At 50.1% G+C, this 23,443-nt stretch overlaps 8 protein-coding genes across 8 annotated transcripts; 7 read left to right on the forward strand and 1 right to left on the reverse strand.

The window, feature by feature from the left end:
- Positions 1 to 357: 357 nt before the first annotated feature.
- N7443_010798 (Tvp18 family protein) lies at positions 358 to 1,121 on the forward strand (the record flags this gene model as incomplete). Its single annotated transcript, XM_056890854.1, has 4 exons — positions 358 to 394; positions 480 to 495; positions 676 to 771; positions 821 to 1,121. 4 exons carry the CDS (start codon positions 358 to 360, stop codon positions 1,119 to 1,121), a joined length of 450 nt encoding a protein of 149 aa, XP_056737345.1.
- A 1,781-nt stretch (positions 1,122 to 2,902) lies between these two features.
- Positions 2,903 to 3,233, forward strand: N7443_010799 (Cytochrome b561 eukaryote; the record flags this gene model as incomplete). Its single annotated transcript, XM_056890855.1, has 3 exons — positions 2,903 to 2,917; positions 2,981 to 3,164; positions 3,214 to 3,233. The coding sequence occupies 3 exons, from the start codon at positions 2,903 to 2,905 to the stop codon at positions 3,231 to 3,233; spliced, it is 219 nt and encodes a 72-aa protein (XP_056737346.1).
- A 697-nt stretch (positions 3,234 to 3,930) lies between these two features.
- Positions 3,931 to 6,265, forward strand: N7443_010800 (uncharacterized protein; the record flags this gene model as incomplete). Its single annotated transcript, XM_056890856.1, has 4 exons — positions 3,931 to 3,944; positions 4,005 to 4,100; positions 4,188 to 4,703; positions 4,762 to 6,265. 4 exons carry the CDS (start codon positions 3,931 to 3,933, stop codon positions 6,263 to 6,265), a joined length of 2,130 nt encoding a protein of 709 aa, XP_056737347.1.
- Positions 6,266 to 6,821: 556 nt separating this feature from the next.
- Positions 6,822 to 8,346, forward strand: N7443_010801 (uncharacterized protein; the record flags this gene model as incomplete). Its single annotated transcript, XM_056890857.1, has 8 exons — positions 6,822 to 6,925; positions 6,982 to 7,111; positions 7,169 to 7,212; positions 7,271 to 7,376; positions 7,430 to 7,789; positions 7,846 to 7,924; positions 7,990 to 8,173; positions 8,226 to 8,346. 8 exons carry the CDS (start codon positions 6,822 to 6,824, stop codon positions 8,344 to 8,346), a joined length of 1,128 nt encoding a protein of 375 aa, XP_056737348.1.
- A 486-nt stretch (positions 8,347 to 8,832) lies between these two features.
- On the forward strand, positions 8,833 to 12,803 carry N7443_010802 (hybrid sensor histidine kinase/response regulator; the record flags this gene model as incomplete). Its single annotated transcript, XM_056890858.1, has 3 exons — positions 8,833 to 8,900; positions 8,961 to 12,514; positions 12,568 to 12,803. 3 exons carry the CDS (start codon positions 8,833 to 8,835, stop codon positions 12,801 to 12,803), a joined length of 3,858 nt encoding a protein of 1,285 aa, XP_056737349.1.
- Positions 12,804 to 15,224: 2,421 nt separating this feature from the next.
- Positions 15,225 to 18,085, forward strand: N7443_010803 (Aim21 family protein; the record flags this gene model as incomplete). Its single annotated transcript, XM_056890859.1, has 2 exons — positions 15,225 to 16,158; positions 16,215 to 18,085. The coding sequence occupies 2 exons, from the start codon at positions 15,225 to 15,227 to the stop codon at positions 18,083 to 18,085; spliced, it is 2,805 nt and encodes a 934-aa protein (XP_056737350.1).
- Positions 18,086 to 18,738: 653 nt separating this feature from the next.
- Positions 18,739 to 19,794, reverse strand: N7443_010804 (transcription factor SUA7; the record flags this gene model as incomplete). Its single annotated transcript, XM_056890860.1, has 1 exon — positions 18,739 to 19,794. The coding sequence occupies one exon, from the start codon at positions 19,792 to 19,794 to the stop codon at positions 18,739 to 18,741; it is 1,056 nt and encodes a 351-aa protein (XP_056737351.1).
- A 732-nt stretch (positions 19,795 to 20,526) lies between these two features.
- Positions 20,527 to 21,112, forward strand: N7443_010805 (ATP synthase subunit H; the record flags this gene model as incomplete). Its single annotated transcript, XM_056890861.1, has 3 exons — positions 20,527 to 20,628; positions 20,686 to 20,761; positions 20,847 to 21,112. Exons 1-3 carry the CDS (start codon positions 20,602 to 20,604, stop codon positions 21,110 to 21,112), a joined length of 369 nt encoding a protein of 122 aa, XP_056737352.1. The 5' UTR covers positions 20,527 to 20,601.
- Between the last annotated feature and the right edge of the window lie 2,331 nt (positions 21,113 to 23,443).

A 23,443-nucleotide genomic window follows, 5' to 3' on the forward strand; every position in this document is an offset into this window, starting at 1 on the left:
GGCAGAGATTAAATACTGTAGCCTGTAAGAAGTTGTTGTGGGCTCTACAAGGTATTGGTGTCTGCCTGGGAGAGGACAGATAAAACCAAAGCAATGGAACAAAGATCGGACAGCGGTATCCGATCATTGAGGAAACCCCCAGGTCTTCAGTGACTCGTACCTGATCGACAGCAACGGCGCAGTTTCCACTCTTTGTTTTGATTGTGTTTCAGTGACCGCCCGGAGCCTAGCTAATCAGCCGCGTGTACTTTTCTTCTCTCCTCCACCTCAAAGCTTCTTGACATCCCACTCTGTCGCCAGTAACGGAATCTTTTTCAGCTCGGTCGCCGATATATCATTACTATCACATCGCCCATCATGACGCTGGCTGAGGAGTTCCGCTCGAGAAATTTCAGTGAGTCCCCGCCTCGTGCTGGAGTGGCGGCTATGTCGATCAGCCCCATTCGATTGTCGGTCTTGCTAACGGTGCGCTTGTCTAGGCATTTACGGTCAATGGTTAGTACTCTCATCCACGTCGTCTGTCGTCCTTAAGACCTCCGGTCGGTCTCGAATACTGCTGTGGAGGGGGTTTGCCGTGGTCTGACCGACGGGAGCCTGGAATCTTTGAAAGGGCTTTTCGGCGCCTCTTGGTTGCTGCTCTTCATTGCGGAAATATTCTAATACGCGCAACAATAGGACCGGAGTGCTATGCATGATTCTCTGCGCTGCTCTCGGTATCGCCAACATCTTCACTCTCCACGCTTGGCACATTGTTTTCGCCATCCTGTGCATGTCAGTCGAACTATATCCCTGGAAACAATACGATACTAACCCCCAACAGTATCTCCGCCCCAATTATCCTTTTCGTCGAAGTGCCCTTCCTTCTCCGCATCTGCCCGACCTCAGGCAAGTTCGATGAGTTCATCCGCAGAATCACAACCAACTGGATGCGCGCCACCATGTACGTCTGCCTCAGTGCCATCCAGTGGGCCAGTCTTGTCGGTGGAGCCTCCAGCCTGATCGCCGCCGCCGTCTTCCTTCTGATCGCCGCTCTCTTCTACGCGCTTGCCGGCCTCAAGAGCCAAGAGTTCATCGGCAGCAAGACCCTGGGAGGCCAGGGCATTGCGCAGATGATCGTTTGAGCTCCTGTGATCTGAGTGGTCCTCTTTTACTTTATCATATTCGGAAGTCAGCCTGCTAGCGTTACGACTGGTGACTGACGATCTGGGTGGAATGATGAGATGCTCGATGCGAAATTCTGGAAAAGAAGCCTTTTTGAGCAACATGCATTGGAATGCGTCACGACCCTGCGCTTATTTTAATTGTCGTCCTGTACTTGTATGTCTCCGTTGCGTTGAAAGAGCCGGCTCAACCTTTGTTTTTGCACTGCAGACATATTCGGGATTCTCTTCGTGTGTGGACTTTAGTCCATGATTATTCCCTATAGCGCCCGAACGACTGAACATTTCTTACACTTTTTAACTAAAAAGACGGTCCGGTCTCTAGTCTTGTATCCTCTGTACTAGGGACACATTGTTTATGACTACGTATGTAGTCGGAACGTGCCCTGGCGATGGCGATGATAGTATTACCAGAGGAATATGTCTTCAAACACGAGATTATTCTGCCTTGGCTTCATCATTCCTCGATATCTCCATGCTTTGCGCCCCACAAAATTCCATGATCATATTATGCCGAAGCTTTCCATTTGACGACGCAAAAATGCCCAACTTGCCTTATAGTTCTAACTCCACGTTGACCCACAACCCGTAAATTTTATACCGGTGAACCCGATGAAAAATGTTCCATCATATTGTCCGTCCGATTGAATACTTAATCGCACTCCTCATCGAGACATTCGAAAGGATACGGACCAACATGCTGCGTCTCGATATGTCGCATCAAGGTCACTTGGGCTTTTGAATAGACCCCCCTTGTCCATGTAACTATAGGTCTTCAGGTAGGTCCCAATTGCCTGGGTAGGTATTGGAGGAACCCTCCATCATAGAGTCTACTGCAGACTTAAGTCTGAAGCGGAAGAAAACCGTGAACGACGGGAAAGTCGTAACCATGAAGTGAAGAATGAGACTTGTAGCTGAATTTCAATTATTTCAAATGGACGGGTTCAGGTGTATTTATGTTATTTCAGCTTTGACAGCGAAATATCCTGAAGTCGCGTTCTAGTAACTTCAAAACCCGTGCATCCTCTGTTTCTGATACTCATCAGAATTTGTCGTTGGCTAATGAGAGCCGCATCTTGTTTGCCTCCCAGTATCTTTGCCTCCCGTATACCAGCCCACTAATGACTCCGGGGCTGGACCTCAAAGCAAAACTGCGTACGCGCAGCTCCATTGTCAGCAACGCGGACTCTGTTAGACTGACCGCCTTTGACATCTGGCTTCTATAGATAGAATGTAGCTCTAGACTTCTTCCTTTCTTCATAGCTCAATTTACCAGTCTCTATCCCTCTAAATCAATCGAAATGGGTATGAAATACGCCAGGACATAGCTTAGAGCCACCTATGTAGGTCTATTTGCAATATCTCCATAGCCTGACTGTACAAAGCGGCGTGGGCCCAGCCATGTCAGGGTAGGTTCATCTTAGTCGCCGAATTCAATCTTGTTTAGTAGGAGAAGAAGGAGCTTTCTGCGTCAATTGCCTCCCGTAAATCTTAAAAACCAGCTTCGAATATTGGGTCTAGATTCCCATAACCGGTTGCGGTTGTAGCTCGTATGACGATTGACGCCGCAGTGGACTACTCAACCTTGGAACAATGACGTCAAGCCATATTGGACAGCGCTCAAGGACGAGCATAAATAGCCCCTCCTCCCAGCGGATTTGATTGTTATTCCATCTTCAATAACAACAAGACCACTATCACTTTTTAACGAAACCCTCCAAATTTTTCAATAAACATTCGCCATGGAGTCTGTCAAGGTTCGTGACCATGCTCGATATCCACGCTGGTGCTTACTAATACGGGTTTGTTACCTTACATAGAACGCCGCCAACTACGTTTCCGAGTCCATTCAGGGCACCGGTGCCGAGGCCTCCAAGGAGACCAACAAGCACGTCGCCAAGGACGACGATGCTAAGCTGAGCACCCGTGCCGCTGCTGCCAAGGATGCTCTCGTTGACAAGAAGGACGAGAAGACTCACGACACTAAGGCCGATCTTAACAAAGGTACGTTGACCCGTGGCCGTTGTCTGATGAGATGCTAACTATGCCACAGAGCAGGCTAAGCACACCTAAGTGAAATTTGATGCGAAATCATAATTTCTACTTGACGACGCCAATGCTTGCTATGTCCACGAGACGGACATAAGGCTTATGATTGATCATGTACATATACCACACAAGATGATACGAGGAAGCCGTCATCGGTTGCTTATGCAATAAATATTCATGTCCCACAATGTTCAAATTTCATTCAAAGTAAAGCTAAATTGTGAAACCCCCGCAGGAGCAAGATCCCAGGGTGGTTTTATCGCCAGCCCGCACGTTCAGGCAAGCTGATAAGAGGTTGTCCCACTTCGGCATGATCTCGGCTTGAGCCAGTTCTGCCCATTGGTTTGATAAAGCGACATCCCGCACAACGTCATAACCAGCCAGGGAAGGCCTGAGAACATTCCACCACAGTGGGCCGGGCTTGCGTTGATCAAACCAAAATGCGCGCCACCGGCTTATTCCATTCGACCTTGACACATAAATGCAGGGGCCGAGTGGTGGATGGTAAGGCTCCTACTGGCGGATTGCTTCCCGGGCCAGGAAAATGAGGTTGGTAGCTGTGTTAGTGAAACTCCACCTCCCAAAAGTAGGGTCCGTGCGACCCACCGTGCCTTCCCTGTAGGTTACCTGTATGCCCATCTTGCGATGCTCAGTGCTATCTGTTCTTGATGCATAAATTTACCCCCATACCATCCATTTTTGCCATTTACGCCGAAAGCAGATGTTTGGCAAGCGGTATGTCGAGTTCTTCGGCTCGGAGTTTTCGGATCCATCGAGCTAATCTTCTTTGTGCAGACCGAATGCGAAAAAGCCCGCAGAGGGCCTCATCAACAAATTCCAGGAGAGCTTCTCCGATGTTGTCCGGCCCACCACATCCAAGCCTCCGGCTAGGTATGTACCTGTTGAACGGCGACGTTCATGTCCAGTTTCACAACATAGGCCATAGCCTTCGACTAATTCATCGAATTGATTACACAGACCCGCGATCAATGAGAACTTCTTGAACCATGACACGGCCGCTCAACCCAACCCTAGCCTACGATTCACACCGTTCCTAGATGACCTCGCACTTCCATCGCCTAGGAACCAAGCCTACCAGGACTATATGTCAGGTGGTTCAAATACGGTGTTCCATGGCCCTGCCGGAGATCTCCATACGCCAAGCGTAGAGACGAAATTGATCACTCCCAACACACTTCTTGAAAGATTTGCCGTTACTCCCTTACACAGAAACAATATTGACACGATTTATGGCAACCTGGATCCGCAATATTTTGTACAAGACCCTCAAGGTACGACTCTCGGTAATCCGAGTGCCGCGTACCCACCCAGCGCATTTGTTCACTCCAATATCATCGATGGGTTTGTCAATGATTCCAGTGAACAATTGCCTCCGGTTTATGGGGATGATTTGGGACACTTTGCATCTCAGCTAATTTCTCCTGGGACTGTTTTTCCAAAAGTGGAAAGGTCTCCTAGCTATGGCCATGCTGAGTAAGTTTTTCACTGATTCTGGATCTGTACTGCGTAATCCAAACTAATAGGTCCACAGTTTCAGATATAACGTGACTCTGAATACGCCCACGGCAATGATCCATAATCCAAATGATGCTCCGGTGACCTATCTCAATAAAGGCCACACATACTCGCTATCGATAACAGATTCAAGGCCTCCGCCATGGACCGAAGGGTTGGTCAAATATCGAACCTCGATCCGCATATCATTTGAAGAATCTGATCACGCATCAAGCCCTGCCGCATGTTGGAGTCTATGGAAGGACTCTCGGAGCCGTGAGGTGCTACAAACGAATGGTATACTGAAAGCGGTAGAGATGGTTGATTTAGGGAAGCGGAATGAGGGTCAAATTTACCCCATTCAGCTAGATAGAACGTCCCTCGATGGATTCTGTGTCACCTGGCTTGGAGATCCGTCCAAAGGGCCACCAGGTTGCACAATTGGGGTACGATTTAACTTCCTCTCTACGGACTTCAGCCATTCGAAAGGCGTGAAAGGGGCACCTCTCAGACTTTGCGCCAAAACTGAGACGGCCATGCCAGGTACTACCGAGCTGAGCTTTTGCATCGTGAAGCTGTTCCGTGACCATGGGGCTGAACGGAAGATGTTCAATGACGTTTCTCAGTTGAAAAAGGCAATTGAAAAACGCAAGCAAGACTTTGATAAAGCCCAGAATGGAAGCGACAGCCTTGGAAAGCGGAAACGCGGCAGTCGCTCGGTCTATTCAAGCGACCAGCTCGACAATCAATTCAAAGCTCAACTTGAGAATAATATGGATGCAGAATTGGCAAGGATGCAAAGCATATTCAAGTCCAACCGACCAGTGAGCAGATTTTGCCTTGCAGGTGAAAAGCAGGATGATCCGGACTTGTTCCCAATCCGCTTGGTGGATGAGGGGCTTCAAAGAACGGAACAACTCCAACCAGTCGTCCAAACTGTGACTCCGCCATCGACATTAAGCAGTTCATCGAGAGATTTATCGCATAGCTCAGCGGATGTGCAGCAGCCGAAGTCGCATCGTGACCCGTCAAATCATCAGCGGAATGATTGTAGTGGCTCGTCGAATATTTCTTCTGGTAACACTGGTAGCGAGGAGCCCTCTGAGCATGCGACAACGCCACAGACGGATCCTGCAACGTCGGTGTTATCTAATGAAGATGCTGGACCTATACAGGATGATTCAAACTCCAAAGCACCAGGCCAGGAAGATGCGACTCGTCCAGCGAAATGCTTCTACCTTCGCTTTCAGCAAAATAGTGTACAGCAGGATGATTACCACAAAGCGGTGTATCTGGCAGAGCCCACTGTGCAGGAATTGGTGACAAAGATCTCTCAGAAACAGAAGTTCAATCGAGATCGTAGAGTCGACTTGTTTCGTGTCAGTCCGAACGGCATGAAGATCATTCTTGATGACGACGTGGTTCAACGAATTCCAGATGGTCAGGACATGGCCGTTGAGACGTGTGAGCTCGCGACATCGGACAACATGGTTACCGATAGTGGCCCGGTGTCAAGCATTGAAGTTAGGCTATACTTCTAGTCTCACTCGATTATAGCGTAAATGCAAGCGTGAAATGATCCATTTGCAATATTTCCTTGGTCCAATTGTAAAAAGAGTGGGTTTGATAGGAATCGGAATGAAGTTGATCTTCTCGCACATGCAGACATTTAATAAGCGAGGCGCGCACCTAAACTCTTCGGTGTGAGTGATCGACGAACCTCATTTCCAATCTTATAGAAGCTTGCGTAGTCAGTGACCAACCTTGGAAGGGAGGGGTGGTGAACCGCGGGCTGGCACTGATTGCCAGGGGGGGGGGGCTGTGCCGCCCTGTGGAATTCACATACTCCTGATACCCAACCATCAAGTGAGGAAGACCAATGAATCAGATTAAAATAAATTTGAATCCTGATGTGCAGGGATCGTTTGTGTTAGGGTATGACAGAGAATGCCCAGTTGGGTCATGTACATGAGTGATGTCATAGACACGGTGGTATAATTACATAACTTTCAGGCACCTATTCGCCTATTCTTCGTCTCGTCTCTCTATCATTCAACTTGGTGTCTCCAACGATTTAATCGGTTGCACCCTGCAAAAATGGCTAAATTTGTTACGAATGAAATTATGGGCACAGCCCTTGAAGTGACCGAAAGGTATTCACGTTTGGAACCACAAGGCATTGGTGCCTCTGGAGTAATCTGGTATGTCCTGGCCACTGTATGGCTATCTCCAACTAGTAACTGACAATTGCCAACAGCTCGGCACATGACTCCATAGGGAATAAAACAGTCGCCATAAAGAAGATTGCGAACCCATTTGAGAATCCAGCTGTGACCAAGCGCGCATACCGTGAGGTTCATCTATTAAGTAATTTGCGACACGACAATGTACGTGACAAACCTGGAAGAAATTGAAATATGATCGTGGGGACTCATTTCAATTAGTTGATCAATATGCGAGATATATTTATCTCTCCATCAGAGGATCTGTACGTGAATCACTCCTCTATATGACAATCACAAGATGTGCTAATCTTGGTATTACAGTTATATTGTGACAGACTGCATCCGGACGGATCTTCATCGTCTCCTTCAATCGACATCAAAGCCTCTAGAAGCTAGATTCGTCCAGTTCTTTACCTATCAAATGCTGGTATGTTCATCCGAACTGGCGTAATGTGACATCAGCCTCGCTAACTAATCCAGCGAGGATTGAAATACATTCATTCAGCTGGGATCATTCATCGTGATCTCAAGCCCAGCAACCTTCTGAGTAACGACAACTGCGACATGAAAATCTGTGACTTTGGATTGGCTCGGGAACAAGACGCCCACCATATGACTGGCTATGTAGTGACGCGATACTACCGAGCACCGGAGATCATGTTGACCTGGCAGAAATACACTTATGCCGTGGATATATGGAGTGTCGGCTGCATTGTGGCGGAGATGCTTCTAAGAAGAGTCCTCTTTGCTGGCAAGGACCACGTGCACCAGTTCACACTGATTACCGATCTTTTGGGGAAGCCCCCCAAGGAGGTCATGGAGAGAGTGTACAGCAAGAATGTATGATCTAGCAGGGAAGCCGAAGTACAAGCTAGCAGCTGACAGGAAATCTTTAGACATTGGAATTTGTTGAATCGCTACCAGAGCGGGAGCCCATCCCACTTACATCTCTGTTTAGAGATGCCGATCCTCAAGGTATGCGCTGCTATACTCTCCTCTCAACAAATTTGTGGATGTTTCTAAGATGCTAATTCTGATAGCTATCAATCTTGTGGAGAAAATGCTCAATCTAGACCCGGAGAGGAGAATCACCACGACGGATGCACTCAAACACCCCTATGTCTCGACCTACCATGACCCCGAGGACGAACCCGTCTTTGAAAAACATATTGATTGGTCTCTTTTGGATTCAGAGCTGTCAGCAGACGAATGGAAGAGCAATATGTACGTCTCCTTCTGTCCAGTTTACGTTTTGAATCTAATTGATAATTTCCAGGTACTTTGAGATTTTGGATTACCACCGTGGTGCTTGCGATCGAGAAGATAAGGACATCCCTATCACGAGAGGCAACCTTGACAACTGGCCGGCCGACCAAATGATGGTGGACACATACTAGTGATTTTCACATACCTTGGGACCTTTAAGGCTTTCCAAGGGACGCCACTACAAGTTCTGGTGTGCGATGTCATCGAGCCCCAGCCCCGCCCCACCTGCAGGGTCGGACCGGGGTGGCAGAATCATCGACGCGGTGGCGGCTTTGAGATCGGTCGGAAATGACCTCATAGGACCCCACACCTTTGGATGAAGTATGCTGTGCGAGATATGAGAGATATGAGATATGAGATCCAAGATGTCAATTGTTAAATAGATAATATGGTAATATAGTAATTCAACCATGGCAGAAGTGAAGTGTAGTCCAAGCAAAAAGGTTACGAACGTGTAGAGTTTGAGGTCCACCCTGATTGGGCGGGTCCCTTGAACATACCCGTTGCAGAAAACCTGCTTTTGAACCACGCCGACTTGCTCAAATGCTCCTGTAAAACCGACTTTCGCATCGTTCGGATCATCATGCGCAGATCGAGTCTTTTGAGATTTTTTCAATATGACTGCGATTGTAGCTACTGATTCGGGCGCGCACTATCGCCTGGCACAGGAACGCGAGTTTCGCAAGTAAGGAACTAAGTACGTCATAGGAAGCGTCGATATCGCTGACCAGCTGCCCCGCTACAGGTATATACCGCGCGAGTATTCAGCCTCACAGTTCGCTCCTTTCGACCATGCTAGTCGACAAACATACACTCCTCAGCCCTCACCGGACCCGGCCTTTACTTCGTTTGCCCAGCTCGCAGCAATCCGCCTCGGAACTCAACGAGCCATCGTCACTCTCTTCGATCGCACGCACCAGCATATCATCGCGGAGGGTACCCCGTCATTGAGCCTCGTCGGTGGCATTCCCGAAAATGAATGCGACAAGATGCTACTGGGAAGCTGCTTGCTCCCTAAAGAACGAGGCCTATGTCACCATGTTGAAGGTCTGCCCATCTCCGCCTGCATGCAGGGTGGCGAGTCAGTTGAGGGCGGTGCCCTGATTGTTGGAGACGTGAAGAACGACTCGCGTATCAAGAGCAGCGAGCTTCTGAGCATACTATCGAACGTCCGTTTCTTTGCCGCCGTGCCTCTGATTAGCCCCCGAGGGCTCACTGTTGGTTGTCTCAGTGTGATGGATGACGAAGTTAGAACCTCTACTCTTCCAGAGCACTCTCTTCGCTTCATGAAGGACCTGGCTGGTTCCGTTATGAAACATCTGGTGATGGGCCATTTCACTCACAAAAGTCGCCAGGCCGAACGAATGCTTGTCGGCCTGGGCAGTTTCAACGAGGGGAAATCTACCCTTCGTCATGCATGGCAGGAGGAAAATGCTGCAGATAGTCCCGATGATGCGAAAGAGGGTCGAGCCAACATCCAGCAACAGCGTATACAGGACAACGAGGAGACAAATTCGACTACGCTTGTCTCTCGAGGTCCGAAACCAGCCGATAAGTCCACGGAAGTGGGAACAAACGAGAATGGCTGGGGTCCGGATCCTAGTCAAAAGTCTGGCATAGAGTTCTCACCCCAGAATGATTCAATCCGAAGCGTGATTAACTGTGAAAGTCCACAGGAAGAAATGCATGCAAAAAGCATCATGCAAGTCTTCTCGAGAGCAGCAAACTTGATCAGGGAGTCGATAGGGACCGAGGGTGTGATCTTTCTTGATGCACAAAGCGATCGCTTTAGAAGAACAGGTGACCAAAACGGCCACAGAATGTCTGATCCTGGGATTTCGAGTGATCCATCAAGCAGTGATGAAAATACCGATTCGAGCTCACCGACGAAGCACGACTCTACACCCAATAACTCGGACACAGAGGAGGACACTTCGCCTTTGTCTTTATGCTTAGGATTCTCAAACTCGTCGGGATCGTCCATCAACAATGATTCAATGACTGGCCCGCCGTCTATGGTGCATGAAGCTATGTTTAACTCACTGCTTCGCCGATACCCACGTGGAAAGATATTTACCTACGATGCCAACAGAGCCGTCTCTGATGAGAGCGACGGCAGCACACGGGAAACACCAGGAGTTGAACCCATGTTCAAGCCCAATCTGCGAAGACTGTCAAGCAACAAGAAGCGCCGATCAAGCTTCCAGAAAGACGCGAAACACCTGATCAAAATTTTCCCTCAAGCCAGGAGTATTCTACTGTTGCCGATTTGGGACTCGGACAAACGAAGGTGCTTTGCTGGTACTTTGGTCTGGACAAATGACCCAGAACTGGTATTTACATTCGAGAACGAGCTGATATATGTTTCGGCCTTTGCAAATAGCATCATGGCCGAGATCAATCGTCTCGATGTGGAGATGGCAGACAAGGCCAAAACCAGGCTACTCAGCAGTATAACCCACGAGCTCCGAACACCACTGCATGGAATTCTGGGTACTGCGGACATCCTCAGTGATACGGCCATGAATGCCTTGCAGCACGGAATGGTCCACACAATTGAATCTTGCGGCCGCACTCTTCTGGACACCATCAACAACTTGCTGGATCTCGCTTTCCTTGGCCAGAATAGGAATCATAGGCGCAAGAAGTCAGGAGATAAGCTCTTACCCGCGAGTAAGGAAGGGAGTCATGAGCGAAGTAAAGACCGCGGTGAAAAGGCTGCATCTTCGCATGTCAAGCTTGATGCGGTACTCGAGGAGGTTGCCGAATCCGTCTTTGCCGGATACAGCTTCTACAATCACCCCAAGATGCCGCCCCCTGCCTTGACCGATTCTTCATCACGCTCAGCAGGTCAAACGAGTGGGTCCAACCAGGTTGGCCCACGGGCCAGCGAGGTCACTATCATTTTCGACATCCAGCCTGATACGGAATGGGAGTTCAATACCCACCCTGGGGCCTGGCGTCGTATTCTGATGAATATCTTTGGTAACGCGCTGAAATATACAAAGTCGGGCTATATATATCTCGGTTTGAAGTCCTCTGAAACCACCGAGCCTCGGAGTGGGAACCAACTGGCCCCGGACTCATCGGAAGACCAAGAGGCCAAATTTGAGGTCACTCTCGTTGTTAAAGACACCGGTAAGGGTATTGGATCTGAATATTTGCAGAAGGATCTCTTCAAACCCTTCATGCAGGAAGATTCACTCATGTCTGGGAGTGGGCTGGGGCTCAGTATTGTCCATCAAGCTGTTGGATCACTTGGTGGCTCGATTGAAATCAATTCTTCTCGAGGAGTCGGCACTGAACTATCGATCCGCACTCCTCTCGTACGCTCCCTTGACCACCCAGATGATGTTTCCTCGAGTTCGGAATTCCGGTCTATCTTGAGATATACCCAGGGACAGACAATCGGGTTCCTAGGATTCGGATCATCTCTCGATTCTCAACGAGACAAGTCCCTGTATGAATCCCTCGAGCGATTGTGTCACCACTGGTTTGGCTTGACAGTGACAAACGTGTCCTCCTTTCAAGGCGAGCCCCTTCTCTTGGACTTCTACTTGGCCGTGCAGACCGAGCTGGACTCTGAAGATGTAGGGGGTAGAGATCTCTTCGCCCTCGGGAAACATTTACACGGCACAAACGGTGATGGCTCGCCGGTCGTCGTCATTTGCCAGTCACCCGAGGAAGCGCACCACATGTTTATAACGACAAAGAACCGTGGAGAGGCACCTGTTTATGAATTCATCAGCCAGCCTTGTGGGCCGCGCAAATTGGCCCGGGCACTGAACCTGTGTATCAAGCGACAGCGCGACTCCTCGTCCGGTCGATCTAGTCCAGCTGGGCCGACTCGCTGGGTCGAACTGCCGAGATCCTCTCATCTCCCAGTTGATCTCGAGTCCACCGATCCACCTGCCGAGCGTATGAAACTCAGCAAGCGGCCAACGATGGAGACGATGGGATCTCGGGAGCAAATTCAACAACAATACTCGAATGAAAAGAGCCCGAATGGATCGATCCAGAAATCGCCACAGTTGACCTCCCCAACGAACGGTGTGGACGGTGTGAACGGTGTGGACGGCGTGAACGGTGTGAACGGTGTGAGCGGTGTGAATGGGGGGCACAAGGAGCCAGATTCCTCTCCGCCATCCGTTCTTCTGGTGGACGACAATGATCTGAATCTTCAACTACTGTGCGCCTACACGAAAAAGACTACTTATGAATATCTGACTGCTCGCAATGGGGCCGAAGCTGTCGATGTTTACAAGGCCCACCCCGACCTTTTCCGAGTCATCATTCTAGGTATGTCTCGTTTTTTCTTCCGACCATCTTGCTACGAGTACTTACACAAATAGATATGTCAATGCCCATCATGGATGGCTTCGAAGCCGCCCGTCAAATTCGTGCCTTTGAGAAGGAATACCGAGCCTCGAACCAGGGTTTGCCTTCCTTAACCATCGTCGCCTTGACAGGACTCGGGGGCACAGCTGCCCAAGAGGAAGCGACTGCTTCTGGCATCGATGATTTCCTCATCAAGCCCGTCAAACGAGGGGATGTTCATAAAATTCTAGAAAAATCGCACAGTCGGTAGACTGGTGGTGGTAAATTTGTGGTTGATGAGATACGAGCAACGAGATGTGCAGCATTTCAGAAGAGTCATCTCAGTATAGCATGGTTCATTTTTGGTTTGCAGTGCAGATACGATTTTCTTTGTGTTTTCAGTTTTTAATTTAGAATATACGATGTACATTATATCACTGAAAATCAAGTTAGGCGGTTTTTATTATTTATATTCCACACCAAGTGCGTTCCAAGCCTAATTGCGACAACCTCGCTACCCAATAATTTGTTTGTTCGTTATTATCCTCCAGGGCTCTTTTTAATGGCCCTTTGATGGTTTGTTATGTCTCATATCTAGTTTCATTCGTTCTCAAGAACAATTTGTTCGTAAGTGACCCTGACGGCGTAGCAAACGTATTTGGGTGGACCTAGAAGAACCGGGGTTAGATAGTCAAATTTGGCCCAACTCTCCATCCTCAAGGCAAGATGGCCGAGTTGGTCCAAGGCGTCAGGTTAAGGTCCACCTTAACACCAAACATTGGTTTCCTGATCTCGTTTACGGGGCGTGGGTTCGAATCCCACTCTTGTCATATCTTTTTGTTCATCACCTTTTGATTCTCTACTAGCCTCACTAGTAGTGGCTTTCAGGTCAAATTTGATTTTTTTTTACATGACCTTTTTACATGACCTCGTCCAAAAACGAAAGTGTAAATTTGATTTTTTTTCTATAGAAATTTAAAGCAGTGAGTCTCACAGGCCTGCAACGCTTCGAGGCCTGTTGGCAACGTACATGGCGACCATTGACGTGGATCTGTTCATCGCTACGATCATAATTTGAAACAGATAAAAACCCAACCAATGGTGAAAATGATTATATGCGCGAAATTTTCCATCAATAGGCAATCTTGACATACCACTGGTCACCGATTACCACAGGTAGGACTACATCCATCATTCGAGGTGGATATTATTACTCACGAAATCCACCTTAGACCATGTCAGTTACATGATTCAGGGAGTACCCCAGCTATTCCATTAAGTTAGAATGATCTCCATAGCCATCTCATATCAATCTTCAAACCCGCATATACAGAGTCTGCACAATCTACATGGTTTTTTTCAACACTCAACATTGCTCGTGACCCCTCACTAATTTACCTGGATTAACTTCAGCCATACGTAGCCTGCCCAGGAACCACGTCAGGATAACCGGCAAGTCAGGGCCCCCGCGTCATACACCCAGACTAGTGCGATGGTAATACTCGCGGCGTTTTGTAAGGCTAGGATCGGCTGAGGGTGGATCCTCGAACGCAGACCCAGGTCTCAATGTACACTCACGTGCATCCCTCTAGCTCTCCCACTTGATCGGTGTTTGGTAATCGTGTTTCGAGCTACTATAGACACAGATGTCTTTCTTTGTCCAAAGCCTAGCTGCATAACGAGAAAGGTGTCCAGCCTGAGAGAAAAGACGAATGATGCAATGCGGAGAACAGTTTCTCACCGCCTCGGCCACTCCAGCCAATTGACGGGCAAAGAAATAATCCGGACCGATACAGGTGTTTCTTATCACGATAGAGCCCTAAATTCAGTGAATCAGTGAACCAGATTGTCCTCTAGCACAGCCACCAAGGTCTAAGGGGGGCCCCAGACCAACGCTATTAATACCTCCCATGGTCTGGCCATCAAGATTATCGGTCTAATACCCCTATGGGAGAAGGAACACGATAGCTGCTTCTCGGCATAGCGTTGGTTGGACAGTGAGCGTGCACGAGACATGATTTGCCCCCGAAAAAGATCTCGACCACTCCACTCTGATGAGGCATTTGAAGGAAAAATGGCGCATGAATGTACATGTTGGGTTTTCAATTTATGGCTATAACTAATCCCTCGACTTCGATAAAATCGAGATTGAAATTCTAGGTAAATAGTGAACAGCGTAGATGACCCCTCTATAGAGAGCAAAGCCGGGAATATGGAGCCTGGTAACGATACCGTAATGTAACAATATCCTGAAGTTTGGCTGGAATGAAATGCGGTCAGAGCACGTCACGCGCTCGGTGGATCGTGGCAGAAAGACCTCATACATCATCCTCGCAGCAATTGCTTCGCTGATCTGTGATCTTTGTACTTTCTCCATTCCTCGACCCCACCACACCGTTGTCGGCCTCAATTATTTCCAGACGATATCAGGCATATCAAACTGGGTAAGCAAATCGTCATATTCGTGCTTATCAGTGGTACATCTCTCCCCTCTCCTTGGCTGCGGATTGGACCCAATTCCGCCTTGCATCCATGCAGGTCACTTGGGTGGTAAATCCCTAGGATCTATCCGACATTGCCAAGGAAGAATCGAGAGGAGAGGCCCAAGCTGTCCCCGCACGTGGCCATCGGGCTATGACTTGTTGGGCCTAAGCTCATGTTGAAATCCCGCAGCTTCAAAACGTCCTCCATTATGTCTACCCAAACTGCTCCGGCCGTCCCCCCGCGACCGGCTCGATCACCAAAGCCCCCCACGTCTATAGACAACAGCATGCCCAAAATCCCGGCTCGCCCATCCAACCGCCGCATGGACCGGTCCATGTCTCCAATGCGGGACAGCTATGCTCCATCTCCCTTCAACGAGTGGAGTGGCCCGAGTCTCAGCCGAACCACCTCGAACGATATTCCCCAGCGCCCTCCGAGTGTGACAATACCCTCCCTGGGTGAAGAGGGCATTGAGTATGCCGATCTCAATGTGGGGAACATGTCCGATAGCCTGAACCAGGCTCCGGCGGAGACTCGCAACGTTAGCAATGACCTTAAGATTCATGCTCCGAGACCCTCTCTACCCGTATCAAGTGCTAAGGCAAAGGTGCAGGCGGTAACCCGTACGGATTCCCGCCAGGCCGCAGCAGCCGGACTGGGTCGTGAAGCCTCTCCCGCACGCGAGGAGCCGGACCGCGCTGGCCGCTCGCTGCATTCCCGAGCGAGCCATTCTAGGGCCGATTCCTCCACTGCTTCGTCTGATCGTCGCCATTCCGCGCAGCTCGGCGAAGAGCCCGGCTTCCGAGTTCCCATGTACCCCAATGCGGGTGACGTTCAGGCGCCGTCCCCGGCCCCGTCGTATCTAGATCAGGGCTCTCAGCAGCGCCGTGGTCGTAACCATAACCGCAGTCGGAGTGGCCGAGACGCCTCTTTGCCCCCGGGCAGTTATGGTCTTCATGGACACGGTGTGCCCAATGCCGACAAGTTCGAGAAGGCATGGTACGAAAAGCACCCTGAGGAATTTGTCAAGGAAGAGGGACAATACGGCCCTGGTGTTGGCACTCCTCGTCCCGACTGGGCCTTGAGTAGTGATGACTTGAATAAGATTATTAGAGCTCCAGCTTCAGCTGGTTCTGGTAGCGGTAAGTTGTTCATCTCTGGGCTTTAGACCTTAACTAAGCTAACAATCTCTTACTAGGTGCCTCGCCTGCTGCTGTTGGTACTCCGGAAGAGGAGGTTGGCTACCTTGCTTCAGATGAATATATGCACCGCATTGCATCACCAGCGCCGGATTCTCGATTCGATTCTCAGCCAGCCGTGGAGTCCCCTCTGCGAAAGATGAGTTTCCCCGTTTCGGAGACTCAGCCGAAGAGCCCTATTCGACCCTTGTCGCACCATCATCGGAGCAGCTCGTGCGGTCAGCCTGAAGGCGTGATCCATGTCGACGATCCCATGCATCCCCTTCATCACCCGGACGGCTTTGCCCCTACCCCTGCATTCGATGATCACACGTCCGAGCTAGAGGAACCCACTGAATACGAGGAGCCCATTCTTGCCGCCGATGAGATGCGCCCAGAATCGGCCTATCTGCACCCTGCAGTTTCCCCTACCTTTGAACACAGAGGAAGCTTCGATGAAGATGAGCATAGGCGGACGCCTAGCTTCTCACATAGTCGTTCTAACAGCAGGCCAGCAAGTGCCGGAGGTGCCCCTATGCTAACTCGCTACGACTCGCGTGAGACGCATGAGGATAACCACACGCCGCTGGAAGATGTCGAGGAATACGAGCCCCTCTTTTCTGAAGACGAGTCTAAGAAGGATGGTCCCATCTCAGCAGCAGAGCGCTTCAAAAAGCGTCCGGACAACCTCAAGCACCGATTCCCTAGTCAGGATATCTGGGAAGATACCCCCAACAGTCTGCAATACTACACTACTGTGACGACTCCGGACCTCCCCAAGCGTGGCTCCTCTGAGAGCTTTGAGACACCCGAGCAGGAAGCCGCACGCCGCATGAAGACAGTCAAAATGGATTCTCACAAGGTGGCTAGTCATATTCTTGAGGGCGATAATGCTCGTGGTAAGGACAAGGGTTCGCGACCAGACTACAAGCGATTCCCCAGCCGAGACATCTGGGAGGATGCTCCCGATAGTCAGCAACTTGTGACTACCGTCGAACCCGCCACAGATGAAGTCAAGAGCCCCGATGCTTCCAAGCCTTCAATTCCTCCGCGCCCGCAGAGACAAGCACAATCAACATCTCCCACAGAGAAGCGTCAGCCGCCGGGGATTCCAGACCGACCCAAGCCTCAGATCCCAACCCGGCCTGCAAAGTCTAGCTCCCAGGCTTCAGCCGAGGGCGCAGCCATATCTAAGGCGAAGCCCACGATTCCAGCCCGGCCTGGTGGCAGCAAAATTGCAGCTCTGAAGGCTGGCTTCCTCACAGACTTGAACTCGCGCCTCCAGCTTGGTCCTCAACAACCCAAGCCCCAGGAGACAGAGCCCGAGCCAGCGGCCGAGAAGCAGCCATTGAGCGATGCCCGCAAGGGAAGAGCCCGTGGCCCGACTCGGAGAAAGCCCGCCGTAGAGAATGCCAACGCCCGACTACCCACCATCCCCGAGATCAAGATCACCACGGCATGGAACGTCTGGTCAGTCGGAGAGGACGGTGATCTGACCGTCGGCAACGAGGCATCTCCCACCAAGACTGAAGCCGCCATTCCGTCCGAATTCCCTGCAGCCCCCAAACTGGCCAAGAACACAGCTGGTGAACCTGTCGACCCAACCCCGCAATCGCCAGCCGCTGAAATTGTCTCACCCGGCACCGTCCAACCAAGCATCGACCCTGTTCCCGCCGAACCCGAGACCACAGAACCAGTCGAAACCCCCGTGATACCAACCGAGCCCGCACTTAAGAAAGACTCGCCTGGAGAATCTCCACCAGGAGCCAGAGCCCTTTCCGAAGCGGCTCCAATTTCCACAAAGCTAGATGACGCCCTAGAGGACATGGCCGCAACAGCCGACGGCAAGCGGTCATCTGACGGCGAAATTCATGCAGCCGAGGAGTTCTAACTGTGATAACTGATTTCATTCATTTCATACCTTGTCTTCTTCATTCGCTTTACTGTTCATGACCGGCGGGAACGTGCTCAGCATAGCTGGGCGCACACTACTCCAAACCCTGCCTTTTTGTGTTCGTGCTTTAATTGAATCAGAACCAATTCCATGGTGGCATTGAAGAGCTTCGGCTTTTGAAATGCCTGCGTGCTCGCCTTGCGTTGCATTGTGCGTTAAGTATACACTGTTGTCGGTGTTGTAGATCAAGATTTTAGTCTTGTTAGAGTATTGAGGATTGCGACTAGAGTATACGCGAAGTAAAGTCAAGCTAAAATAGATTCATTGAGACTAGCTTCTGTGTTAAGATGTACCATCGAGCGAACATCACAATCTGCCGGGATGCATGTGCAAACTATGAAGAAAAACAGCAAATTGTTTTTTGAAATATTATTTTCGATTCTGGGGTATTGCGTAAATCAGATCCACAAGTGTGGAGATATCAAAGTACATAGGTCATTTGTCCACGGAATGAGCGAGGCTGACGGGTATTTTTTTTGGTTGAATCCTTCTGTGGCGAAAACAAAACCATGCAATGACCATTAAGAAATGGCGACAGATGAAGAGACAGCATACATGCAGAGCAATAGAGAATGGGTCGGATTGAGCATTTAGCTCACAGGCAGCTTGGAGATATCACCCTTGCCATCCTTAATCCACTCGGGGTTGATCAAGCGATCACGCTCAGCATAGAGCTGCTTGTAAGCACCGCGAATGGTTCCATCACTCACGTGAGCCACAGCAGAAATTTCCTTAGCGGACTTGCCCTGGCCCATCAGATGAGAAGCCATGTAGATGCAGGCTGCAACGATAGAAAGAGGAGAACGGCCAGCGAGATCACCCATGCTGGTGACGTGATCAGATAGAGCAGAGGAAACGCTGGTGATCTGATAAGGCAGGTCGAGCATGTTACAGAAACGGTTGCACAGCTCGCTGGGCTTGGTAGAAGTGGTCGTAGTGTAGGTGTCGTTGGGATCGACAACACCACCCATCTCGAGGATCGCGTTGTGACGCTCGAGATTTTGTGCTTGGAAGAACTTCTCCAGCTGCTTGTAGATACGGCCAATTTCCTTTCGGCTGACCTTGGTCATGGCAAAAATCTCGGTGAATGTACGTGGCACCTTACACTTTCGGCATGCGATGAAAATACAGCCTGCAATGATCACATCCTGCGACTTGCCCTTGAATGCCTTGGCGTCGTCCACGAGCTTGTAGAGCCACTTGGCGGTGGTAGCCACGTTGATCTGAATGTTGAACCCATCACAAAGTGCACCTATTTCCTTGTACGCCGCAAGGAGCTGCTTGTTCGCCTTCTCGTTGGACTGTTTGTTCTGAGCACGGTAGAGGTCACGGGCACGGCCGGAAGCGCCACTGGCGATCGAGGTCTCAAGTTGGTCACCGTTGAGCAGCGGGTTGGAGGCATCACCGACACGGGACGGGTCATCGTTGTTTTGATCGTCGTTGGAGAAGGTACGCCATTCGGAGTGCATGTCGATCTCGCGATCAGCCAAGACCAAACCACAAGATCCGCAAACGGTCTCGTGGGAGTCGGGGAACTCCAGGTTCGGAGGCACTTCCTTACATTCGGAGCATATGATGCTCGCGGAGAGGTTTTTCTTCCACGGGGCGGTCGCTTCGGACCTAGCTGCAGCAGGTATGGCGGCCATTTTCTTTGCGTTTCGTATATGCTCGAAGCGTTTGGTTTGTCTCTTGGCGACCTTTTTGGCACTGACTCGTAGGTTGTATTTTCTGTTATAGCAACGGAACCAAAGTGGCGAATACGTCTTGACGGTAGTGGTCTGCAAAGGAAATCCACCTACTGAGCGGACTCAATAGGGAACAGGAAAAGATGGGTTGTCTCCTCAGGATGTGAGCCACTAAATGGTCAGTCATGTTAGCCCACCACATTCACGATCAAAGCCAAAGACGAGCTAGCAAGGAGCCGTCGGACTTTCATCCGCAATGCGACACTAGATTCCTTTGAGGCTGTCATTACCTTTCAGATCGTGACCCACTCGCGCCTGAAAAAATCACCCCCCGAGAAGTGAAAGAGCGCAAGCAAAGCCTTTGGTGAGAGCTTATGGTCACAGAAGCCTCGAAGCCTCGGCGTGTCCGACCACGATGAACCAGTCAAGGTCTCCGTAAGAGATATCTCACGAAAGAGGTCGCAGAATCTGACGGGTCGTTGCAAAAGGGAAGCGCAACGTCGAGAGTCGAGTTCCGAGGGACAAGCAGAGGAAGAGGGAGGAGGGGGGTGAATAGAGGGGGAGATGAACAATCACTCAAGATGAAGGAAAGCTGATTATCAATGAGCTTCGTCAGGCAAGGAGGGTCACGTGTTGATGAGTCAGCGCCAAGGCACCGATTCCGAACAGAAGTCGTTTTGATCCTCAACTGCACGGAACGACGGATCAGATCCATCTTGTCGAGTACCACCCCCTCATCCCCCTCATCGACAACTTCTCCCTGTCAAGATGATGTCCCAGACTCTCCGGGCTTCGGTGAGTATCTGCAGATGATGATGCGCCGCTAGGCATAGCTAACGCGAACTCTCCCAGCGCTCCCTCTTCACCCGTGCCGCTCGGCAACAGGTCCCTGTCGCCCGCACCTTCCTGACCTCCGCTGTCCGCCGCGGTACGTTACTATAACGATTCTTCCTGGTCATCCCTATATATGGCTACGCATTACCAGTCGTCCGGTCACTAACATACCTTTCCAGCCGACCCCGTCCAGGATCTCTACCTCAAGGAGCTCAAGGCCTACAAGCCCACCCCCATCAAGGCCGGTGACGCCGAGGAGCACGTCCAGAAGTTCGCTCTCCCCAAGGCCCCTGCGTCCCCCGAGGAGGCTAACCTCGCCGGTGAACTCTCCGCCTACGAGAGCCAGGAGGTTGAGGTCGAGGGCCAGGCCGCCGCTGGTGAGGCCGCCCCTGTCGAGCAGCACTGGTTCGAGGAGGACGAGGAGGAGGCCGCTGCCGCCCACTAGATGTCCTTTTCATTTCATTTGGCAAGGTCTGGGGAAATATGAGGGGACAGCGTCATTAGTCCGGCCGCCCCTCGGGTCCTGAAGCTTGTAAATTAGACCACATTTGAACGTTGATTCTTTTTACTTTGTTTTCAGTTATTGCTGAATTTACAATGGGTGAAAATCCGGTCGACCTTGTAGTCGTTCGATCGGTTATAGATGATATAGGAACTTTGTACCTGACACTTCCCCGGGCCAGGGTCACGCCACCTGTGGATCCCTGATTGCACGAAAATATTCTCCCAGAATCAGTTGATGTCTTGCCTTGAACTGAGAGGGAAAATAGTCCGGTTTTTTTTAAGTGCTCACGGGTAAATATGTCAGTTGATAGTAACCTGCTTTCCCGTCGGCCCCTTTGGCAGTTTCTTTGAATCAGATACTAGATTCATATTCCAATTACGGACGATGTGGGTAGGTACGGAAATATCTGTGCATAGCAGTTCCATTTCGAAGCCGTGGAAGCCCCTGGAAGCTAAGCAGACAACTATCCATTTGTGAGAGCACAATACAGATATGGACAGGTAACTCAAGGCATTTCTCAATATTTAGTACACGGAGGCATTCATATGTTGGGATCGACATTCTTATACAGATCCATTCAATTATTTGATACGACTGTGAGTGATCCAATGCATTGACCACCATTGTGATAGACTAGCAAGTATAAATGGGAACTGCAGGGAAACTGATAATTGGCGCCACCCGCGAGCTATTGGAAGCTCCGATGCCGGCCGTAGCCATTGGCAAATATCTAGCATACTGCTGGATGCAGATCATAGATGTATGCTATTGGAGCTGACCTGTCAGGTTTCTAGATGAGCTGCATGTTCGTCAGGAATGATCAATACTTATGCATATCAAGGGGTGGGAGAAACCATGGGAGCATGCACAAGGCCACACACTACAGATGAACCACACGTTCCATACCTGGAAATTTAGCGCAACTATATACCCGCAATTACCCGATTGATTGAGGCGGGGCCAGGAAGAGAGAAAGAAAAAGAAAAAGAAAAAGAAAAGGAAAAGAAACTGCAAAAAGATATGACAAGAGTGGGATTCGAACCCACGCCCCGTAAACGAGATCAGGAAACCAATGTTTGGTGTTAAGGTGGACCTTAACCTGACGCCTTGGACCAACTCGGCCATCTTGCCAATTGATGAGTGCTGGAACCAAAATTGACTTTATCAACGCCAAATTTGGGATGACAGATGCATGAGGCGTTCGCGTCGTAAGATCCTCCATTCTCCGTCATCTAACCACGCCATCACGGTGGATCACGGTATCATTCCGTGACGTGACGCATTGGTGGAGAAGACGAGCTTATTTGCGTTGCTCTCTTAGTGCATTTCGACTCTTCGATCTCGGCTTCTTTGTTCTGCTGTAGTGCGGGAAAGGCGTCAGTCCCACATCATTGGGCACACGCGCAGATGCATATCACTCCCAACCCTGATTCACAGTAGTCTCCGCAGGGGTGTTCGTCGCGACTATGAGTGAATAGTCGGTGATCGCGCCGTGCATAAATATCCACATCGGAGTCACCGAGACGAACCAAACCATACCAAACCAAACCCAAATTCTCCAGTCAGCATGGCTCATCCATGGCTATTTAAGCTCCCCCAGCCATGACCCCTGCAGTGCGCATTGCGATCGTTTGGACGTAGACAGTCCGAATGGGCATGCATATCCCCACGGACACGCGACGCCCATTCGATTGTGATCCTGGCCGGCCAGTGGGATGGAAAGATGGCCAGTCTTCCTACCTTCTGGCTGTCTATTTCCTTCAGGGAAGAGAATGCGGGGCTTGTCACATCATGGTCATTCGTATCTGCCCTACGGAAGTGGACATTCCGTGCCCTCTAAGAATGTAGAAGTCAAGAATGACGGACATGGTTATAGAAGGCAAGGTCGGAAGTGGCGGATCGGGTAATCAGTCAATAAAGAACTCGTACAGTAACTTGAACACTATCTGCCCTTCCGGAGATCCTATTATTGGATGGTTGATAACGGGGCTGAATGCGAGGCAACTCGTATGCTCAGCCTCTAGGAAAAAAAATATAATATCAGAAAAGCCAAGGGGATATTACGCGAGAATGATGGCTATAGCTGAAGCCGCAGATTGGGGATCTCGGTGGAGCCCGGAAGTAGCGTGTCTCACTCATAGCAAAGGGGGGAAATGCATTACACTGAAAAGCCGATGTTCTTTGACCCAAGGTAGTCCTTAGCCCTGCTATCTTAGTCCAAGAAGAATTTGCTTTTACCATCTAACTCTCTTCCAACTCGTTCCTCCCCCT

This window comes from Penicillium atrosanguineum (genome assembly GCF_028827265.1).
Source record: "Penicillium atrosanguineum strain IBT 20685 chromosome Unknown utg000008l_segment0_segment0, whole genome shotgun sequence".
NCBI classification, from domain to species: Eukaryota; Fungi; Ascomycota; class Eurotiomycetes; order Eurotiales; family Aspergillaceae; genus Penicillium; species Penicillium atrosanguineum.